This window comes from Calonectris borealis, chromosome 7 (assembly GCF_964195595.1).
Source record: "Calonectris borealis chromosome 7, bCalBor7.hap1.2, whole genome shotgun sequence".
Taxonomy (NCBI): Eukaryota; Metazoa; Chordata; class Aves; order Procellariiformes; family Procellariidae; genus Calonectris; species Calonectris borealis.
In genome coordinates this window covers 7,020,382-7,041,336 of record NC_134318.1, presented here as the reverse complement: position 1 = coordinate 7,041,336, position 20,955 = coordinate 7,020,382, and the positions used below count along the sequence as shown (strand labels likewise).

The 20,955-nt window shown below is 48.6% G+C and overlaps 1 protein-coding gene across 1 annotated transcript in view; it reads left to right on the top strand.

The window, feature by feature from the left end:
* Window positions 1-910: 910 nt before the first annotated feature.
* Window positions 911-20,955, top strand: part of COL13A1 (collagen type XIII alpha 1 chain) — a 53,249-nt gene continuing 33,204 nt past the window's right edge. Inside the window, exons 1-11 of the mRNA XM_075154165.1 lie at window positions 911-1,061; window positions 2,539-2,565; window positions 3,667-3,693; window positions 4,773-4,799; window positions 4,907-4,933; window positions 5,234-5,260; window positions 9,188-9,253; window positions 12,862-12,978; window positions 13,488-13,529; window positions 14,399-14,425; window positions 15,167-15,202. Of these exons, the coding sequence (XP_075010266.1) occupies window positions 3,691-3,693; window positions 4,773-4,799; window positions 4,907-4,933; window positions 5,234-5,260; window positions 9,188-9,253; window positions 12,862-12,978; window positions 13,488-13,529; window positions 14,399-14,425; window positions 15,167-15,202 (372 nt within the window). The 5' untranslated portion in view covers window positions 911-1,061; window positions 2,539-2,565; window positions 3,667-3,690. The remainder of the gene's footprint in view (window positions 1,062-2,538; window positions 2,566-3,666; window positions 3,694-4,772; window positions 4,800-4,906; window positions 4,934-5,233; window positions 5,261-9,187; window positions 9,254-12,861; window positions 12,979-13,487; window positions 13,530-14,398; window positions 14,426-15,166; window positions 15,203-20,955) is intronic.

Sequence of the window (20,955 nt, the reverse complement as noted above, 5' to 3'; positions counted from 1 at the left end):
GGGCTTTTTGGCATCGTAGCACGGCTTTCAGGGAAGGCATGCTGCAGCGGTCACTCAATGAGCATGGTACAGGATTTACCTCATCCTGCTGTTTCCATCTACATGGGTGTGCTTGCAGATCTGCTGGAGTCTGGTCCATATTGCTTCCTGACTTGGCTCACACGTTTTTCGGGAAATTGAAATTAAAAAATCCTTAAGTAAAGTGATATCTTTTCTGGATACCACAAATCTAGGGTAACTGTGACCTGGGATGTCACAGGTCCCAGAAACCGAAGTAGTACGAAAAATTAACAGCCAGGACATTTTCTTTTTTTCAGTGTTTTTAAGTAGGTGATGAAGAAGCTGCCAAACACATCCCAAGCCGGTGTTTGCTCCCAAACTGGTAGCCAACGCTGGCTAGCCAGAAAGAGGCGGGGGAAAAGACTTGGTGCTCATGTTCCTTTCATCACACTACCTAACTCTCCTTTTTCTCTTAGCTCTCAGAGGAAAAAAACAGAAAAGAAAAAAAAAATCATCTCTTCTCCAGAATTATTTGTGAGGAAAATGAATGCACTGGGACATGAGATTAGGGGAGGAGGAGAAGAGGGATGGCTGTATTTAGACACCAGTGACCTGCAAGGTTTGTCTTGAACAGAGCAGCACCCTGCATTAAACGCCTCCAGTTTATGGCAACAAGAATTGCCATAAAATGAGCTCAGCCTCTGGAATATACTCCAAAAGCCTAGTGTATGGGCTAGGGACACCCATTTAATTAATGTAGAAACTTCAAGGAAACTGCTTGCAGTCCAAACTGGACCTGCTCCAGGATTTTCTTGGCCCTGTACAAATTGGAATGGGGATGAGAGATTTCCCCTCCTTCCCAAGACACTTTCCCCTTGGAGGGGAATTGGGTCTTGGGTAACTCTTCAGAGAGTCGTAGGATAAATGGGTAGAGGCTGGAGGAAAGACTCCGTAGAGAGAACTTAGGGTCAGTCAAAATCCACTTAAGTTCCTCTAAACTGCTGTCTCCATTTCATCTTTCCCAGGGCCAGCCTGGAACAAGAGGTTTTCCTGGATTCCCGGTAAGTGTAACTACTAATTTATGAGGTACGGGTGTGCAGTATTGCTAGGAAGTGTCATTAGTGCTTGCTGTATCTCATCATTTCTGTCTGAAACCAAGGACCTGATCTGGTATCACTGGAAAAAGTAATTTTTTCTTCATTTGTTTTTCTTCTCTTTTTTTTTTTCTTTTAAATGATACTTAGGGAAAAAAAAACAAACCACACAACTCCAAAAGGAAATTAATTTTAAAAACCCCAAGTGTTAAAATAACATAGTTGAAGCCAGATCTGTTCAGTAAAAGAAAACCATCCTAAGAAACACCCCCAAACAAAGAAAATAACCCCTAGGTAGGTGAAATTCCAACCTTAATTGAGCCTTTAGGTGATATTGCAATAGCAGTGAGCGCCTGCGATCTAAAGGGGGCCCTGTGTGATGCAGGTCAGCTGGGGACCATGCTAGGCTGAACATCCTGGTCGTGCCAAAGGGAATGGACAAAAAACATAAGGGGGTGATTCTTCTCCAAGACTGTTTCAGATGGACAAGGGAACAGAAAACAAGCCCAGGAGAGCACAAAGCAAATTTCATTTCAGTCCTACAGTCGCTGGCAACACTCTCTGAAGCACTGAGGCTGCTGGAGAACTCAAATGGTTGCTATTTATTCTTATGCATTTATCCTGGACGACTAGGAAGCCTAAGGCAAACACAAACACCCCCTGCATCCCTGCCTCTGCCAGGCAGCTCAGCTGCTGCTCCAGGACACGCAATGTGCCAGAGCAGGTCTGTGGGGGAGACTCTCACGCCTGGAAAACGGGAGGAATTGGCAGCCTCTGAGCCATCTGACTGGGCTCCAGGTCTCTGCCCTTTGCGAAAAGGGGGGCTGTGAGCTGCCCCTGGGCTGAGGAGAAGCAGATCTCTCCAGGCCTTTGAGGTCTTTGGCTTTCAGAGGAGCAGAAAACAAATCAGCCCAGCTCATGAGAAAGTGCTGGGTGGGACAGCGCTCTGCGGAGCCTGTTTCTCATCAAATAGTACCTTCAACATGCTGCCGAGCTGTATGTCACCTCTTCCCTGGGACACTTTTATTATTCTATCATTGCAAAAAATTCCTCTTCCCCCAAAGGTGGGTGCCTTTTTAAGTCAAAGTCTCAAGAAAATTGCTGATTTTCAAATAGTTTACAGGACACTGCAGAATTTGAAATGCTGAGAGTTTTTTGCAAATTGCCCATGAATCCCTCTTCCCTTCCCTTCCCTTCTTGTGTCCAGCATTGCTGCTGAAATGGGCTGACAGAGAGCGAGTCGCTGTAGAAGCAATCAGGAAGCTGGGTGGGTACCCAATGGGCCAGGGACCTGCCAGGACTCGGCGGGAGGGCAGAGAGAGTCACCTCACCTCTGCATCCTTTCCCCAGCCTGTGCAATCTTGCGACACATAGTGCTTTCTGGGGCAGATGGACGGACACCCCAGTGAAAGCATTTCTCATCATTTCTCCTTTTTTATTTCAGGGCCCTATTGGCTTGGACGGCAAACCGGTAAGCAAACAGCTTCTCTCAAGGCTTTCTGCCCTGCCTCCTGCTAGGTCCCACTGTGTCCTGCCAGCCTGCCTGTTGTAGAGTACGTTTTTAAGAGGATTATTTTGCAGTGTCATGCACGTGCATGGCTTAAAAGAAAAGTAGAAGGTTGCCAGGCAGGAGGATACCACAGATGCCTTGGGGGAGATGCAGGAGTCAGGAGATTAGGGAAGACAGAGTGTGGCTGCTTCCTTTCTAGGAAATCCTATAAAATAGCCCCTCACAAGTGCAACAGCCTGGCTGCTGCAGGGAAAGCAGGCACTCCCACCCTGAATCAGAGAGACAGAGCAGGCCCCTAGGCACCAGCCCTCTGCCTTAGACAGCTGATAGCCTCATTTGAAGTTGACCCTACAGCTTCTTTCTCTTTGCTCCTGTGCTGCAAAAGTTGCAGTAGAAGAGGAAAGGACCCTAAAGACCTCCATGCTGTCCTTAGAGCCTCCTTATAATCACCTTTGTCATAAAGAGAGAGACACCTATGTTCTTCCCATCCTTCAGAGAGCTAGACACAAATATAGCTACTTCCCTGTGAACCCAACTGACATGAAACCCATAGCTCCAGGTAGCCCCTTAGCCAAGTTCCCCACCACGTCCTCTAGCTATGCTGTAATGGAGAAGGAGCTAGTAGCACACACCTCTGGCACCTAATTTCCTACAGCAGGACCCTGTTTTTGCCATGAGGAGCATCACCCTGCCAAGGCCAGCAGCATCTCTCTTATACTGCTCTGGGGACACATATGTGCGCCCCAGCAAGGCACAGTCCACTGCACTCAGCTGTAGCTGCTCAGCCAGCTTGAGCGGGGCTTAACCATGTCCCGGCCATGCCCCGCAGAGCCTTTGCATCCAGTATTCATCCTCCAGAGCTTTGTTCTCAGTGTTTTGGATAGTGGAGAGCGGTGTACTGATAGACTTGTGAGCAAAGCTCCACATGCATGGCCTTGCACCTCCCTTGACAAAGTACAGTGACTGCAGTTGCCTCCCGAGGCAAAGGGGTAAGTGGGTTAAGCCAGCATCTTCTAGAGACTGCAATGGCCGAAGCTGAGGCATGTTTTCTTTCTTTTGCAGGGTCATCCTGGACAGAAGGGGGAGATGGTAAAAAAAATATATGTTTGTCTCTGGGTGACGGGTTGGTTTGAAATTACGTTGCCTCTCAGCTGGAAATGAGCTCATAGGCAGGGTAGCGATCCTAGTTCAGCTAATGCACTAGCTGTGTCCTTAGTTCTGTAACTTCGTAATAGCAGTGCTGGGATGCACGTCTGTAATTTTTACATTATAGCTATCAGATTCATCATGTCACAACAGCAACTCTCTAGTTATGCATGGGATATGTTTTCCTTGCAGTTAGCAATTACGTTCTTTAAATATACTCTGGGAGCTGACATTTTTCGTGGTCGGCCTCATAGCAGAAGTAAAAGTTGATGGAAAGTTTTCTGAAAACCCATCTGGCAGCTTTCAACTTATCTAACAAAAAACCCCATATTTTTTGTATTAAATATCTCTCTTTCCCCTCTGGAAGCTCTGTTTAATATGTGCATCACACTAAAATGCTTTTGGTTGAAAATGATAATCTTAGGCCACACTTGATGGAAACCCAAATGTGGTCTTGTTCCTCTCTACATCTCTGATGATGAAATCCCCAAACACGAGTATGCCAAGATAGCAGCTCTGTAGTCACCTTCACTCACTGAAATGCTGAACGTTTTCTTCTTCTAATTCTGTTTTTTGAGCCTGAGTGTCAGTGTAACCCTCTGGCAAGCACATGTTGAAGAGCCCCCTTCCTCTGTGGAGGGGTGAGCTGACATCCCCGTTGCGCAACCTTAGCTCAGGCAGTTGCTGCTCAGGCTTCAGCCCTGGCTGCTTCTGGTTCGATCGCAGTGCGTCGGTTGAGGAGACGTGCTGTCAACTGAGGTCCTGGGAACAATAAGGGTGTGTTTTCCTGATGATTTTTCCCCTCTCCTTTTAATAATTCCCCACTGCCATGCAGCCAGAACATGTGTGCATTTTCACTCCTCCAGAGTAACAAAGGGAACCCAGATCTCTCTTGGGAAATTTTCTCCACATTTGTTTTTAAAAGCTGAGTTTCGACCTACTCCATACACTGAGAGTTTTTGTCTTCTTGTCACTGTAAATGGGATTCCATCTTGCATTCACGACAATGTGTTTCTTTAAAGGGTGCTGCAGGTCCCAGGGGACAACCAGTAAGTATCCCATCTTTTGCAATTGCCCCTCCTCCTAATCCCCTTCCCCTTACATGCACTGAAATCCTTCATTTACTGAGGGCTTTTTTATCACTTTTCTTTTATAGGGACCCCCAGGACAAAAAGGAGAAAAGGTAATTTTAATGGGAGATGTGTTGAAAATTAAATGTAGAAAGTTGAGCAGGGAAGGGACTCAGTGGACTTGGTGCTGCTCGATCTGACTTTGAGTGGCTGAGAAATACAGCAAGAACAGAGGGCTCTGGGGATAGGGGACAGGAGGCAGGGTGCTTGTCAGGTGCAAATTGGCATAGCTGCACTGAATTCAATATAGTCACAATGATTTATGCTTTCTGGATCTGACCCTTATTTTGTTCTATTTTGGTCCTCTCTGTTCATGGTTTAAACTCTTTCCTTTTAATCCCCTCCTTTCACAGGGTCAGTGTGCAGAGTACCCGCACAGGGTAAGTCATTAGCGTTATTATCATCTGTCCCGTGCCTTCCTGCATGTTAATCCTCCTTCGTTTGAATGGCTTTTTGTTGGAAATATAGATCGTTTCATTAACAAGATGCGTCATCTGGGCCCCGAGGGCAGCGCTGGGCTGATTGATGTGTTTCACAGAAAAGCAGCAGATAAGGTTTTCCAGGAGGGATGTTGGTTCTCCGGTCTGTTCCTGCCCACCAGGGCTGACCCCCAGCTAAATGCTGTTGTTGCTGCTTCCTGGAGACCGGAGAAACCATGCTCTGTGCCGAAGCAGGGAAGGTCTGTGTCCTTACCCCAAAACTCAGTGAAACCTAGGGTTTCTGGAGGAGTAGAGGTCACCCACTCACCCTGTGCTGCTGCACCAGCTCCATCCTGCTTCCACAGCCTCCGCTGCGGTTGCGTGGCCAGGAGCAGTGGGGGATTTGCAGACCTCGGGGAGACTCTATCATCGTTCCTCCTGTTGTCTTCTCACTCATGCTGGTCTCAACCCTGCATAGAGACAAGGGGAAGGGTTGTGCTCCCTGCCCAAAAGTAACCCTGACCACCCCTGGCCACGGTGCTCTAACTGGTCCCCATGCCAGTCCTCCAGCCTGGTGGGCTTTCTGTCTACAAAGAAGAGGCGGAGAGGGAGGGTTGATGACAGCGACGTTTAATGAAAGCCAGGATGTTGCCCCACTTGCCTTTTCATCCTTGCCTGGCTGGCATGTACCGCAGCCAAGAGAGGAGAGAGAACATCATGGGGTTTGAGGGGATTACAGCGGTAAAATCTAACCAGCTCTAAAACCAAACGGAGTGCTGAAAATCCGCTAGAAATGCATTGGAACAACATCATATGAAGTGGCTGGAATTTGTAATCTGGGTGTACAGGGAGAGAGGCTTAAGGGCTTTCTGTTTATTTTTGATGGGCCTCTGGACAATTAGCTGGGCTCTGGTCCCTGGCCCCGAGAGAGCAGGGCCCTGGATGCTCTGCGCAGCAGAGGCAGGGGAGAGAGCTTGGCTGGCAGTGGGGGAGAAGGGGTCCATCGGTATGTGCCAGTGCCAGTACAATAATAGCTGGTCAGCTGTGTTTATTTAGGCTAGACAGCTCACTAGATTGTTATGTTAAAAAGAAGCTAACAACAATGTTCACCCCAGTGTGTCCCGGGTTCCTGTTACAGCCCTTACCTCCGACTGTCCTCAGTGCTCAAGGTGAAAAGCAGCAGCAGGACCTATAGCAACACTGGGAAACGGAGATGCGGATTGTGCATCACTGGGAGTAGCCTGGGCTCGGACCTGGGGGCAAAGGCACACTGGTTTGGTGGGTCGGGGTTGTAGGCACTCCAGGGTGACACGCCGCAGGGCTGTGATAGCAGGGAAAGGGCTGGTGCAAAGCCTCACATCCCAGCAAAGCCTGGTGATGTTTCCTTGGCTCTCATGGAAGTACTTCTGGTCTCATGAGGCAGCAAGCTCAACATTTTAAAAGGCCCATGAGTCACTCCAAGGCAAAGATGTGCTCACGGGAAGGGTGACTGTCCTCAGATCAGCTCAAGGATGGGCTATCCTGAAGGGTCTGCTCACAGGCTGCAAGTTCAGGGAGCCAGAGGTACAAATCAGCCAACAGAGGTGCAGTTCTCTCTTCTTCCCAAAATGAAGATCAGGATGAGCCTTGAAAAAATGCTACACCTTTCACTGAATTGCAATTTGTTCTTGCTTTACTGGTTGACAAGGTCCTTTGTCGGATATTCTGGGTGAGGAAATGAAAACTAGCATCCTGAAAAACAAGGGATGTTGTTTCAGTTTTGTTTTGTCTTTGTTTTCTTAGGAAGGAAATGTAAGGTTAGGATGTATGCCTTGGCTCGTGTTGTAGTTTCCTATTTTTTTCTGTATGACCTGCATTGCTCTGAGGGACAAGCCCAGGCGTGGGGCTACCCATTTGGTGTGAGCTGGCCGTTCGAGCTGCTCCAAAGTGCCACCCTGGGGAAGGGCGCTCAGCTCAGGGAAGAGGGGGACCAGCTGCGCTCCGTCTGCTCTCAGAAATGCCGTGTGTCTAACTGACCCCGTTTGTGTCATGTGTCTTCGCTGTCCCCTAGGAATACCTAAGTACCACCCTTGCAGCCCTGCGCTCTAACCAGATCCTTACGCTAAAGGTTTGTGGGTAACGGTCTGGCGGGCCCCAGTTCTGATGCAAAGGCACGAGGATGCAGATCCAATATTGCACACTGCCTTCTGAAAAAAACTTGCCATTGGGACACAGAGGGGGCAGGGCAGGAGCTGGGTGGAAGAGACTTCAAGTTTCTTCTCTAAACTCTCCCACTTGCACCTGAATCCATTGCTGGGTCTTGTCTTGTCTCCGTTTCCAGGACTGCTTCTCTCCATTTTCCTGCTTATCCTTTCCAGCATCCTCCCTCTGCTTCCCTGTAAGGTGTATAATATTTCAGATACGCTTGAGGAGCCAGGCAGAGCCAGCTCAGCTGGGTCTGGGTCACTCGTACAGACATGCTAGGCACACCTAGCATGGGGGTGTGGGCATTTACAGCAACATCCCCCTTGAGAAGATCAGCGCAGTCCCAAACGCTCTCCTGAGCTATGGGGCCTCCTGCACTGTCTTTTAGAAAGAGAAGGATTTCCTTCAGATAAAATCAGCCAAGCTGGTTTTCCAGCAGCACTGCTTTTGTTGCGATAGCTTGCAACTCTGGATCAGTGCATTCGAACAGAACCACCTGATAACAGGGCGGTGATGCTGCAATATTGGGTTGCCACTTCACTTTGCAACAGGACTGGGTGCTTGCTTTCACTGCAAACACGAAGAACAATGTTTAAAGGGATTAAAGTGCGCTGCTTGGATGCGTACGCTTACTGTGGTGGGGGGCCTATGGGCACACCTCTCAGATCTGAGTGCACAGCTCACACGGGGAAACGTTGCACACAGGGGCACGTTTTTGTGCCTGAGCACAGAAAGCCTCTTTCTCTTCTCCCTGTGTAAATCAAGAGCAGCTTCAATGGAAAACTGATAGGAAGAGGAAAGTGGATCAGGCCAGAGGAGCATTCCTGGGCCTGGAGCCGGCACGGGGGGTGCCAGGCTGACAGCAGCATGCATGCAAGTGGAAACTGAATACAGCAGAAGGATGAACAAATGCTCCTGAGCTTTAGTGCATTTGAATTCTGTGTGTCCGGGTCAGCTTTGTGCCCTAAGGCAGCATTCCTGGCTATAAGCAGTCAGAGGCTGATGTTACTCTTAAACAAGGAAAAGCAAAGCACAGGCTCCCGAGGCAATACCCTGCTCAAGGCTCAGAGGCACCAAGGGTCTTCTCCCTTGGCCATGATGGCTGTGTCTGCTCGCTAAATGAACCACACCAGGACTTCCTTGCTGGCCGTGATGCCTGCTGCTGGCCCTGGCTAGCATCTCTCCGCTCCTTTCTACACTCCGAGGAACGGTGAGGCCCAGAGATACACTGTGTTTCTTGTAAGGGAAGATGGAAAGAAATAGGAAACTGTACTTGGAAAACTTGGAGAAAATTGACATTTTGATAGTTACCTCAAATCTTGTGATGAGAAATTAAGAGAAACAGTCCTGTCACCGGAGAGCTTAGAGCCAGTGGGGGTATGTCTTGCAAACAAAAATCCCCCGGGTAAGTTTTATTTCCTAGCAGAGAAAGCGGTAAAAGCTCTGTGCGGTGGGAACATCAGGTTGGCAAGTGGTCAACAGGGCTGGCACACGGCAAGTCCCCCTGTGAGCAATGCACGGTGCGGAGGAGCTCAGAGGTCTGCTGGCAGGTATCCATGCTGTGCGTGGCTCTCACACGGTGGTTTATTTTCATGGCAATCTCTCTGTTCCCCTCTTCTCTGTTCTCTTCCCTGGCTGCTCTCTGACTCTTGGTGCCCTAATGGTCTCCTTTGCCCCGTGACCTTCTGGTTTGATCTTCTTCAGCTGTTGCCTCTCCTCAATTCAGTGCGGCTGGCTCCACCTCCGGTCATAAAGAGACGCACTTTCCAGGTAGACTTCTCCGCCTCGTTGCCTGTTTCTAAGCCTACCTTGACGCTTGCGATTAATCAGCTTGCTACCTGTCTTTCTTCCCCTACAGAGAGGTTTCCAAAAGGTTTGGGCAGAGCTGAGGGACTTTCTTTGAAGTGGAGGAAATCTTTGATGTGATAATGTGGCTAAAAAGAAATGCAGTGAAGCCAGTTTTTTAAACTAAAAGAAATGGGCCATGAAACTGTTCTTGGGACTGTCGACAAGCAGTCTCCTACCTTAAGGAGTCAGTTCCTGCATATTCAATCTCCAGAAGAGGTTAGAAACCTCTTGCTGAAATGCAGCTAATGTCTGTGAAATTTAACTGAGATGAATGAATAGGCAAACGCTTCTTCTAAGGGCTAGTCTAGTCTGAGACACTTGGGAAAATGTGTTTAAATAAGCTCTTATAATGGTTTCATTAAATTGCATTAAATCTTTGTGTAAACACATTTATTTTGGTTTCCAGGGCGGTAATTCATGTTTAGTTTAGTTTATTTTGGGAATGAATTCATAAAATGAGTTATGGACATATGAATAGTGAATAAGAGTGTCCATAGTCAGTTCATGTGGCTTTTAATGAGCCCACTTTAAGCTCCCTTGTTCCATCAATTGGGATTAACTTTCCTGTGTGGACAAACCGCTGTAATTACCCCGCTGAAGTGTGCTGAGCACCCTCTATTAAGTGGCTGGGTTTTGTCACCCTGCTGCCTGTCTAGCCGGTCAGATGCTAACAGGGAACTGCAGTCTGCAATACAGGCCTTTACCACGAGGTGCCTGGTCCTTGCCCAGTGCTGGCAAAATCCTGATGTTATCACTTGAGCCGTGGTCTTGATTCAGTTTCTATCGATTCGGCGTTCGCACCACACAAAGCCCTACGGCTTGCACTGCTTGCCCTTCAAAGCGACAGTCTAAAGAGCCAGGCCAAGGACTGACCTCTTGGAAAGGCTTTGAAAGCTGGAGTTTGTATCCAGGATGAAGTGGGAAACTTGAATAGCTGCCCCGCGTCCTGTCGTCAGCCAGGGCTGCAAATTCCCTCTGTCCCCAAAAGCTAACTTCACCGGAGAATTTTGCTGTGATCCGTTTTGCTGTTGCCATATTCGTTCCCTAAGCGTAACAAAGTGTAAGCCACTCCTACATATCTGCCAGCACCAAGCAATTCCAGGAGCCCGACATATGAATACTAAGAAAAAATGTGAGGCTGCAAAATAAATGTTAGAACCAGCGCCTGAGAGAGGAAAATCCTGCCGCTGCCTCTGAGCGCATCAGCAAGAATGCTTTGCCCAAGGGCTTGGGCTTAGCTGAGTGGAGACCTGTGTTAGGAGGCTGAACAAGTATTACACTGCTGAGGCCCAAACATAGTGGCTAACTAGGTTTAAAAGAACTGAAAAATAGCTCCAGTCAATGGCTGAAAATATAGAATGACAACTGATGAAAATGACACCTGATCTCCAACTTATTGTTTCCACTTACAGACTAGTTAGACCTGTGGGGGTCTTTTTGTGCTGAATGCAATAAGACTATAATGATGTGGTAAATAACATTTTGCATGTTTAGGGATCTGTATGGATGGGCACTCGCTTACACAAAGCACGCTCTGTCTGACGCAGCGAAGCAAAGGCAATGCGGACAGTTTGGGTGAGCTCCTCCCAGCCATTCCCCGTGCTGGGCCAGGGCTCTGGCTCTCCCCATCTCACCATCCCCTGCCAGGGGGCCAGCACCCATTCCCAGCACTGTGCTGCATTTCCAGTGTCCTAAATCTGGAGCATGGACTGGGCTGACAGAGAGCAGCTGAGGTGGGAATAGAGGAGGGAGAGCCAAAGGGAGACAGGCAAAGCCCCCTTTGCCTTCCCATGGTGCACCCATGGTGGGGGTGCTGTGAGGTGCATGCACACTTTCGTGCACCCGTAGCGGGGGTGCTGCAAGATGCAATGGGAGGGAAGTCTCTTAAGCTCAGCTGAGAGGTCAGGGCAAGAGGAAATTTAGAAATATACTCCAGTGTCCTCCAAATCTCTTGTCTTTGTTGGATCCAAATTCCCTACCAGATTTAAAAGCTACGAGATTGTTTACAGGACTGTTGAATAGCACTGAGTATGGAGGACAGGGAAGCTCAGGAAGGATCCCCTGTCCCCTCGCATGGACCACAGGGTGAGCCAGGATCCACTTACAATATGGGGAAAAGAGAGGCTGCGGGTTGGACGGCGAGGCGGCGGCTCTCTTGAGGAGAAGGGCTGTTGCTCCACACATGACTGAGCTTCCCGTGAGCCTGGCCCACACCTTGGAAATTTTCTTTTAAATAGAGCTCATGGCAGAAGGGATGAAAGTTGCAGCTTATTACTTTCATTTATCATTCTAAATAAAGCAAACATCCCTGTATCTGCATGTTTTACTAAAGGCAGCCAGGATAAACAGCACACTTGGTAGGAACACATGCAGGGGACAGATTTCGTGCATTGTCCTGAACACCCAAGTGCGTGAGAGCAGGCTTAGTTTTACCCAGGAGCAGTGTATAAGGCTGTAGAGAGCATGAACGCAGCAGAGACCAAACTGCACACCCATTGATTTATAAGTGGGGAACAACCAGGTTTGATTTCTAGCTTCCCATGGATCCACCAAGGAGAGTTTTTCAAATTTAAATTGGGTCGCTAGCAGTAGGATGTCATGATGTTTTATCTAGGGAGGGGGAATGGGAGGGGGGCCCATGAGACTGACAGCTTAGCGTGGGTGCCACGGTGCCTTAGGAGTTTGCTGGATTCATCAATTATAGATCAGCAGTCTGGTATTCAAACGTGGCGCTTCCAACCCACTGTCTCCTCAGCGCCGCTTGGTCCCGAGTCCAGGTCCTTTGGGCCAGATGACATTGCTGAGGCATGAGCCACAGCCGCCGAATGGCTACTGAGGGGCCTGGGGAGGAACCGGCTGAAACGGCTCTGTTTCAGAGAGCTTAAAATGGCAGGTGGCTCTGCACGCACTAGCTTGTTAAATCTTACAAAAACAGGCTCTGCCTGGCGTCCATAGGCCTGTTTTGGGCGGGCTCCAGAAATGCCATGATGATCGTGTTATTTTCTTTTGGTTTTGTGGCGTTTCTACTTTTGGTCCTTGGCAAAACAGAGGGAGTGTTGTCCGACAAATATAGCAGCACAGGGAAAGAACTAGGCTGAGGTAAGACACTGTGGCTCTGCCTGGAAGTGCCAGTGTGGTCACGGGAGGCTTTGCTTCACATATGACTGTCAAGTGCTTTGGAAAGCCTCCTGAGAAGCTCAAGAGATGTTGGACCTCGACATATGAATTGTACTTGACTGACTCATGAAGAAAAAGATCTCTTTGAACTGCTCAGTCATCTGTAGATCCCTTTTAAAGACAAGGTGGCCTCCGATGTCTTTGCAAACTGTAGGGTGCTGGCTCCTGCAGCCCAGGCAGCCCAGCCGTCCTCAGCGGGGCTCTGCCTCACTCTTGGAAACTTCTCTTGGCACTAACCTGGGACTTGCTTCTACCTCTCTGCTTCAGCCATACTGACCTGCCTTGGGCCCTTGGGGTGGTGGTGTGAAAGGTTTGCTCTGCCTGCTGATAACCCTTGTTTTAATGAACCTCAGGGTGAACAAGGACAAGCGGGAATCCAAGGTCCCCCGGGGCCCCCTGGCCCGCCAGGGCCCACTGGACCGGCTGGACCCGAAGGAACCCCAGGACAGCCTGGGCCAGTTGGGCCGCCTGTAAGTCCAATTACAAAAAAGCCTTCTGCTTCCTCTTTCCCTAGGGTGCAGGCCATTTCCTCTGGCCTTTGTGGCCTCTTCTGAAGCCAAGATAGCCACGGACAGGAGATTTGCAGGGGACACGGATATGTGGGGAGGAAGAAGTTCCCAGGAAGGAGGGGGAGCGGGAGGGAAGGCGGAGGTGTATGCCCTGCACTGTTGCTATCTGGACACGCATGTGTGAGCGGGTGACACCAGGCCCGTTTCCTCCTCTTCAGGCTCTGCAGACAGTCACGGGGAGGAAGTAACACGTGGGGTGTAATTATCCCACTCACAGCAGAAACCTGACTGATAAGAATCCCTGTGACCCCTTTGAAGTCCTGCCCCCATCCTGTTCTCAGGCTGCAAGCTGCTCAGGTAGCAAGCAGCCAAGGAGGGTGAAAACAGAAGCACCATTTAAAATAATACCGTTGCTAAATGGCAGGGGACAGGCCAAAAAATCCTGCTAATGTACCTCTCTCTTGCAACAGGGCAGAGCGGGAGAACCTGGGAAGCCTGGCAGAGATGGAAAGGTGGGTACCAGAAACCAGCTCCATTCCTGGGAGCTGTGGGGAGAAACATGGCATGCTGGCCGTGCAGTGACGGCTGTGTGAAAAGAGTTTCCACCTCTGAGAGTTTTCAAGGCCTGCTAGCAAGACAAGCAAGTCTTGTCCCCTGAGGCAAAAGCGCCTCTCCACACACAATATAGGGGTTGGGCGTCCTGTAAGCATTCTCATCTGTCTTTGAGCTCTAAGAAGCCAAAGATGTGACGATTAAACATTTGAATTGCTATAAACAGGCAACACCAAGAGTGGTATAGGCATCAGAGCCTATCTAGAGTAGTTTTCTCCTTCCGTCTGCTCACATCAGGAGGGCAGCTCCTGTATGGTTATTTTGTTTATTTATATTTACATACACACATATCCGGTATACTTCATGGTTTGTATCAGGTAAATTGTTTGGTTATTTCTCATTTAAAAACACAAGTGGTTTGTTTGTTAATGTATTCTCTCTATTTAGCTTGTCAGAGGAAGCTGCAAATGCCTGATTTACTCCAGAGCTGCATAGTGGGCTGGGAACAAGATTCCCAAGCAAAGCCAGAGAAACAGAAGAGATTCTGGAGTGCAATGCATACAGCAAAGCAGCTTTTTGGTCTTCAGATTCAGTGAGACCAGGCCTGGGGGGATGGAGCGCTACGGGCATGAATTTATTTGGTAGTGTGGATTAAGATAGTATTCATCTACATAAAGAATAGATCGGGGATGTTTGAGCTTACCAGTGCCAATCATCTCTGTAAAGGGGCATTTCAAACCGAAGCAGTCAGCATCTCCCATCACCCTGCAGTCCGTGTAACGTTGTCTGCATTTGCCAACTCCAGTGTCTGTTTTGATTTTATCTACAGGGCTTACCTGGGCCTCCTGGACCAAAGGTGAGATCTCTGGCCTCGCTTAGAGGGAGCAAGGGGATAAACAGAGAGGTGGATGCTCTTGGCAAGGAGAGACATGTACATGTTAGCGGGTGGAGGAGGGGGAAAGGAGGTTACATCAAATAGCTGAAAAAGATTTCTAAGGCAGCTCAGTATTGCCTTTGGGGCCCGGCCATTGCTGACTCATGGGTTTTGTCCAGGCGACACGTCTGAGTTGCATCTTGACTGAGTGAGGCACGCCTCATCAGCCCCTCTTGCAAAATTCTTTGCCACACACAGCTTTATTGGCTTCTTCCACTCTCAAAGCATTTACCAGCGCTTCAGGAACTGATTTTGCAATGCTATTGTTAACTCCACCACAGTTTCCCATTTATTCACTTGCCAAAATGCGAGTGGGGGGGTTGTTGTTGTTGTTTTTCAGCTGCAACCACCCACCCCCCTTTGTTTTTATTTGAGATATTTAGCCAGGGTGAGGAGATAGGAACCGCAGAGCTGGGGCACGGCGCTGGCATGAGTTATCCAGCTGCCAGTGCTTATTGTGCCTTTCTGCCAGGGCTCAGTCCAGTGCAGGTAACAGTGACCCATGGGTCCGAAGGGTCAGGGACTCAGTGGAGTTACTCTGAGCAAAAGGTGAATTTTCCCCATGGAATAACCTTCCATCTCAGCATGTCCCCAGGGAAAAGGGCAGGGATTTGTCTTTCTCAGGCCAAGCCTCACTTTCTTTTGTCTTTTTGCTTTTTGTAGGGAGACCCTGGGATTCAGGGATACCCTGGCAGAAAGGTAAGAAGGGGAGCTCCAGTATTGTTAAATGAATTAAGGTGCACTGATGCTTTGCAGGATCATGGCTGCATAGCTTTGGACTCCTCTAGAGCCCTCTGCTGAGCTCTGCTCCTGCTGGACATGGGGCCGCGACCCAAATCCCCTGCCATCACCCATGTAAGGAGAGATGTAGCTCTCCGGTAGCCACGGTACAGATGTCTCCCTGTCTGTGTGCCTCGCTACACCCGCTTCCAGGCTGAAATATACTTCTTGTGCATCCAGACCTGAACAGGAGGCTGGAAAGGGCCAAATCCGTGGCTGTGTATTGCTCTCTGGAATAAAGCAGGAACGAGTCGATCCTGCTCCAGGTTAAAAGGCAGAAGCTGGCAATGCCCGAATGTCTTTAGCAGCAGCTAATTAACATCAGGGTTGTCAAGCCCAGAGGGTGTAATGAAGAGACAGAAAGAGAGACAGGGAAAAGACACAAAGGAAGATCAAAGGGGAGAGGGGGAATGAAGAGATACTGCTAAAGAGATGTCAGCTGGAGAAGGGGAAGGCGAATGTTCCCAGCAGGCGGGAGTCCTGTGTCCCGTGTTATCTCCACGTTGCTTTATGGGTGCTCTGCGAGCAAAATGGCAAGACCTGAGAGCTTTTTAATTAGTTCTGTATAAACTGAGAAGTTTTTGTTATGTCAGGAAGTGGAAATTATAGCCCCCGCGGACCACAGCCCACTCCTGCAGACAGACGCAATTTATTGCCTCTTCTTCCAGTGAACCGTCGGTTTTTCCATTAAGAGCCCATCCTGTTGTGTGAGCGCTGGGCGGGCGGTGAGGGGGTCCCTGCAATGACTTTGCGGCGAGGGCCTCTCCTATGAGCTCCTCTTACATGAAACAACTTGTCTGGCTAATTTACTTACCAAGCAAAGAGCCTGCACAGATCTCAGAGGAATGAGCCTGAGGTTGTGACCTTTCTCTGGGAAAGGTGGAAGGAATGGATGAAAGTAGGGGAGAAAATCCTCCCTGGTGAGCGGGTCAGGGGAAAGGGAAAAGAGGGCAAAGAGTTGAGCAAAGGTGTTAGCTCTGATACGATACAGGATCGTGGGACCGTTCCCTTCAATCCATACATTTTGCACCCTGAATATCTTTCTTCATGCAGAATGGTGCTCCTCTCCCAGAGAGACCCAGAATGGTAGGTTGGTGTGTGGTAGGCACCTCTGTGCAGGACATGCCTCTCGCATCTTTGCTGGCCTTTCAGGCATCCCACAGGCTCCTTTTCTTGCTGCTCACTGTTTGCTTCTTCCTCCGTTTTCTTTCTTCTCTTCCTCAGGGTGAGGTGGGCGAGTCAGGCCTGCCCGGTGCACATGGCCTCCCTGGAGCTACTGGCCCCAAGGTAACCCTTAAACTCAGAGTCAGTGGGGCTGTCTCCCAAGGGCAGATAAGTGGCACCCAAGCCTAGAGATGTGCTAAAGGAATACAGAGGGTCGGGGGCTGGAGGCAGTTTTCTGGAGCCTGGTATGAGCCATGTAAACAGAAAGACTTGCTCCTGTGTAAAGGGTCTGAGAAATTTTTGGCCAGAGTGATTCCCTGCTGTCCTGAACCAGAGCCTGGTGCAGCCCTGCACAAGCCCTCATTAAAGAATAAAACTGACCCAGCCTTTAGAGGCTTTTGCATGGAAGAATGAGGATATTCTGGTCCATGAAACGGATTGATGGTTTGTCTACACGCAAAAAATGTAGGAAGCATTAGTAAGGGCGACCTCCAGCATCCACTCCAGCAACGTAAACTGCCTTGCGTTCCCAGGGACGGGTGGGCTGCAGCCAGAGTTCAGGCTGGTGCCGTGTTATTATCAGGAGCCAGTTCTTTCTGGAGGCCTGGGGTTGCCTTTATCGCGCTCTACCTACTTCAGCTACTTTCTCTTTGGCCCTCGCTGTTACGATTGCACTGCTTGCTTGACTTCATGTTCACTGTCCCTCTCTGTGTTTCCTCCCTCTCTGTTCTTCGCTGGGCAGGGTGAAAAAGGGGACGCTGGCATAAAGGTAGGCATGAGAAATACGGTTTTCTACCGCGGTAGCTCATCTGGGAGATACTGCTCCTTGGGCTGATGGGTTGTAAGAGGAAGTTGGGTCTGAGGCAGCTCTGTGGGGTATTTAATGGAGTACACATCTGTGCTCTGATTAACCACAGGCAGACACTCCAAGCTCAGGCAATAAAAGCAGCCTTTATCCATTTGGTGGAATTCGATTCTTACCAAAAGCATTTCTCTGACTATGAAGCTTGCTAATGATTTGTTACATCTCTCCATTTGATGGGCTGGGTTGGGGTTTCCTCATAAAATCTGGTTAGCTGACGCATCAAATCCACTCAAACTCTGCAACTCAGGCTGAGGTTTGGCACTAGGCTTTTCTGTCTGTTTCTGGACACTTTTTACAGGCTCATATGGTCTATGCCCAGATGTTATCTATTTGATTTAAATTTACTGTACCCATATATTTAAAGTATATTACTCAATGTAGACTGTGCTTAAAACATTACAACATTGGCAAGTGTTCATGACAGTCAGAGCATACTGTGTCATGCCATACATCTTAAACATCATGAGAAAAGAGTGGTCCTGTAATATTTTGAAAGGCATTAACAGTGACACATACATTTCAAGTATTTAGTATGTGGCATGCATCTCATTTATTGTGCAGCATATACACTTTCTATATTTTTTCCATCTGGGTGGATTGCTATTTGAAGGGAGAAAAGGCCCCTTCAGAACTTAACATGGATGTGTTACATCGAGTTTAAAGAAATGTTATTTGGGAATGCAGGCTCTGGGTTAATAGTTGAATAGAACAGCAGCAATTGTCCTCCTACAAGAAAACAATACCTCCTCAGAAATAATGCAGTGCATGTAAAGTCCAAAGGTTCTGCCGTGTCCATTTTCACATCAGTTTAATTCCATCGAGCACAAAGGCATCGCTTCTGGTTTGTGCCCGTGTAAATGAAAGCAGAATGGCACCCAGAACTAACGTGTTTTTGAGGGTTAGGAGTTTACTGCTGTCTCAACAGCCAGGTGCTCTCCCATCAAGCTGAACTGGAGGACTGAACTTGGAGTGTGGCCTGGGTGGGAGAAAAGGCTGGAAGGAGAAGCTGTGTTCCACCCCTGCTTATACTCCCACATTTCACTGCTAGCAGACATCTGCTCTGCTTGCACCCATGTACAAGGGCTGATCAGCCCTTCATTTAGGCTCTGGCAAAGGGGAAGTCTCCAGTGATGTCTCGGGGTCATCCACAGCCCTTCTCTGTTCTGGGTTGGAGAGCACTGACTCAGGGCGACCCTGAAGACATGCTCTAGCTTCTTGTGCCCTTATTCATCCCACTTCATAAAGAGTGGAGATGAAACCTGCCGCGTTTTTTGTGGCACTAAATTGCAGCTCCAAAGGGCCACGTCCCCCGTCCTATAGCAGCCTCTTCCTTCACACACAGACTTTCATTTGTTATTGTCAGGATCACTTTTTTCTCGACTTCCTTTCTTCTTTGCTCAAAGGAATTGAAATGGAAGTACAGAAGTACCCTTAAATCAGCAGCCAGACATCACCCAGTAGCGGCTCCTGAACATCCGCACAGCGCGTGCATTTGTTGTCTTTGGAAATTGCTTCTTTCTGTCATCTTCCTACCTAGAAGGATCATTTGGGACTCTGGAAGGCTTTTGATGCTTCCAACTTTGGATCCAATTACCTGGGCTAGATTCTACCTTCTCTCTGTTTTGAGGAGCCCAGGACAAACACTATGATTCATAATTTAGCTGTAGTGACCAGTTTTGCATAGCATATCATTGCTTTTGCTGGCAGTGAAGAACATTTCAGGCCTGAAGAGACCATCACACAGACCCCTTGTTCATTTAATAACCTCTCCCCACCCAGTGACAGATGCAGCACAAGATAAATTCTCTCTTAGCTACTGTCTTCTGTGACTACCATTTGTCCTTTGATCATATTGAGGTCTATATTTGTGTCCCATGAAGGTTATTAGACAACCAGTAAGTGTGATCACCTGGGTCATTTGAATAAGCATTTGACTCACTGCCCCCCAGCCTCGTCATCACATTCAGCTTTACTGACATTTTCTTTCCTTTTTTTTGAAAGGTCTTTAGGATGAGGCTTATTTCTCATGCTCTGAGGAAAGAGCAATAAAGAAAACTGCCCACAATCTTGCGCAATAACCCCCTCATAATCTGCCTTTCACAGCAAGGAGCAAAAAAGGAAAGGTCTCCGTTTTAATTGGCAGCCTGTAGCCAGTACTGCTAACGAGCTGATCAGCATGGGACATGCTCTGTCATGATTGGCACGAATGGGTATAAAGCTGCTTACACCAGGTGTAGGGGGAGAGTACGAAGGTCTCCTCTGTGCTGGAGGGGAGAAGGATAGCCTAACTCTTCCAGAGAGACTGGGGAGCCTGGAGGTACTTCCTAAATCAGCGTGAAGCTCAGGAGAGCTGGGAGACGCTGACTGCCTTCTTGGAGCCTCCTGGGGATCTGCGCTGGGCATTTTGCCTTTCATATCTGTCTTTGGTGATGTTTCCCATCTTCTGGCTTGGCTGCACCGTTCCAGTGCCGGTTTTGGTGGGCTGCTGCTGCCTGGCTATGGCACCCCGTGCAGCCCAAAGGGCACCGGGGGATCACAAAGGGATCAGCCCAGTGGGTACTTACTGTATTATAATGGCTTTCAAATACAGAAGGGTTTAAAGATGTTCAGCAGAATTGTTTTTGCTGCTTATTCTCTGGCTTTGGCTCTGGAGTTTCTTTCTGCTCTTTAATGATGCAGTGTCAAGTTTGTTGCTCCTGCTCTCTAATTAGCTCTAGTGCCTGTGTGATCCTGCCGGTACTAGTGGGGGCTGTGCAAGCAAGCTGAGGCTATCATCAGAAAATGCAGGGTAGTGTGGTTGCTCTGTAACTTGCCCCCTGTAAGGGGCTACCTTGCTCCCTCTCACTGAGGTGGCTTTGCTTTTGCAGGGCTAAATAATTAAACAGCTCTTCAGGCAGGCAGTTTCTTCCAGGAAAGTCTCTGGGATGGGGAATTACTTTCACGTGCAGGGCTGCTCTGTGGGGGCAGACTCTGTGAGCAGTGTGGGTGCCTCCCAGCAGAAAGCATTGGTCTTCTCTGCTCGGTCTCATTTCAGAAAAAAAAAAACAGGGAGCACAGTTCAGAAGGAGGGTCAGGGAGTGGTCCCCTCTTCTCCAGTACAAAGCATTTGTAATCATTGTTTCATTTTCCTTACAGCTGAAAATACCATAGTTAAGTATCCTGCATAGGGTAGGAAGTGCTCACACTGCGTAGGTCATGTATATTATGGTATTAGACAGTATTTTACAAAATATAGACCACAGGATGCCACAGTTACAAAAAGTGCTTTTAAAAAAAGCATATAAATATATCCCTGCTAAGCAGTTCTTCCAAGCAAGGACTAAACACCCAGAACAAAATAACAGCAGTAAGCAGATTGCCTAAAGATGATTTATTTTCCATTTACCACCCGGTAAAATTCAGGCTAACAATACAAGGCAACCCTTGGATTCTCTATTTCTCCAGATAAGTTTGTTCATCCTGTAGTCACTGCAGACTGAGTGCCTCCCTACGCCCTGCAGAATACCACGGCGTGCGATGTGGTAGCAGGATACAGAAACCGTCTTTGTTCCCAGCACTGTTGCTGTGGCACTCCAGCAGGGTCAGTCCTGCTGTACACAACAGGCTTGAGAGGTACCGCTGGTGGGAAATGGCCCTGGCTAGG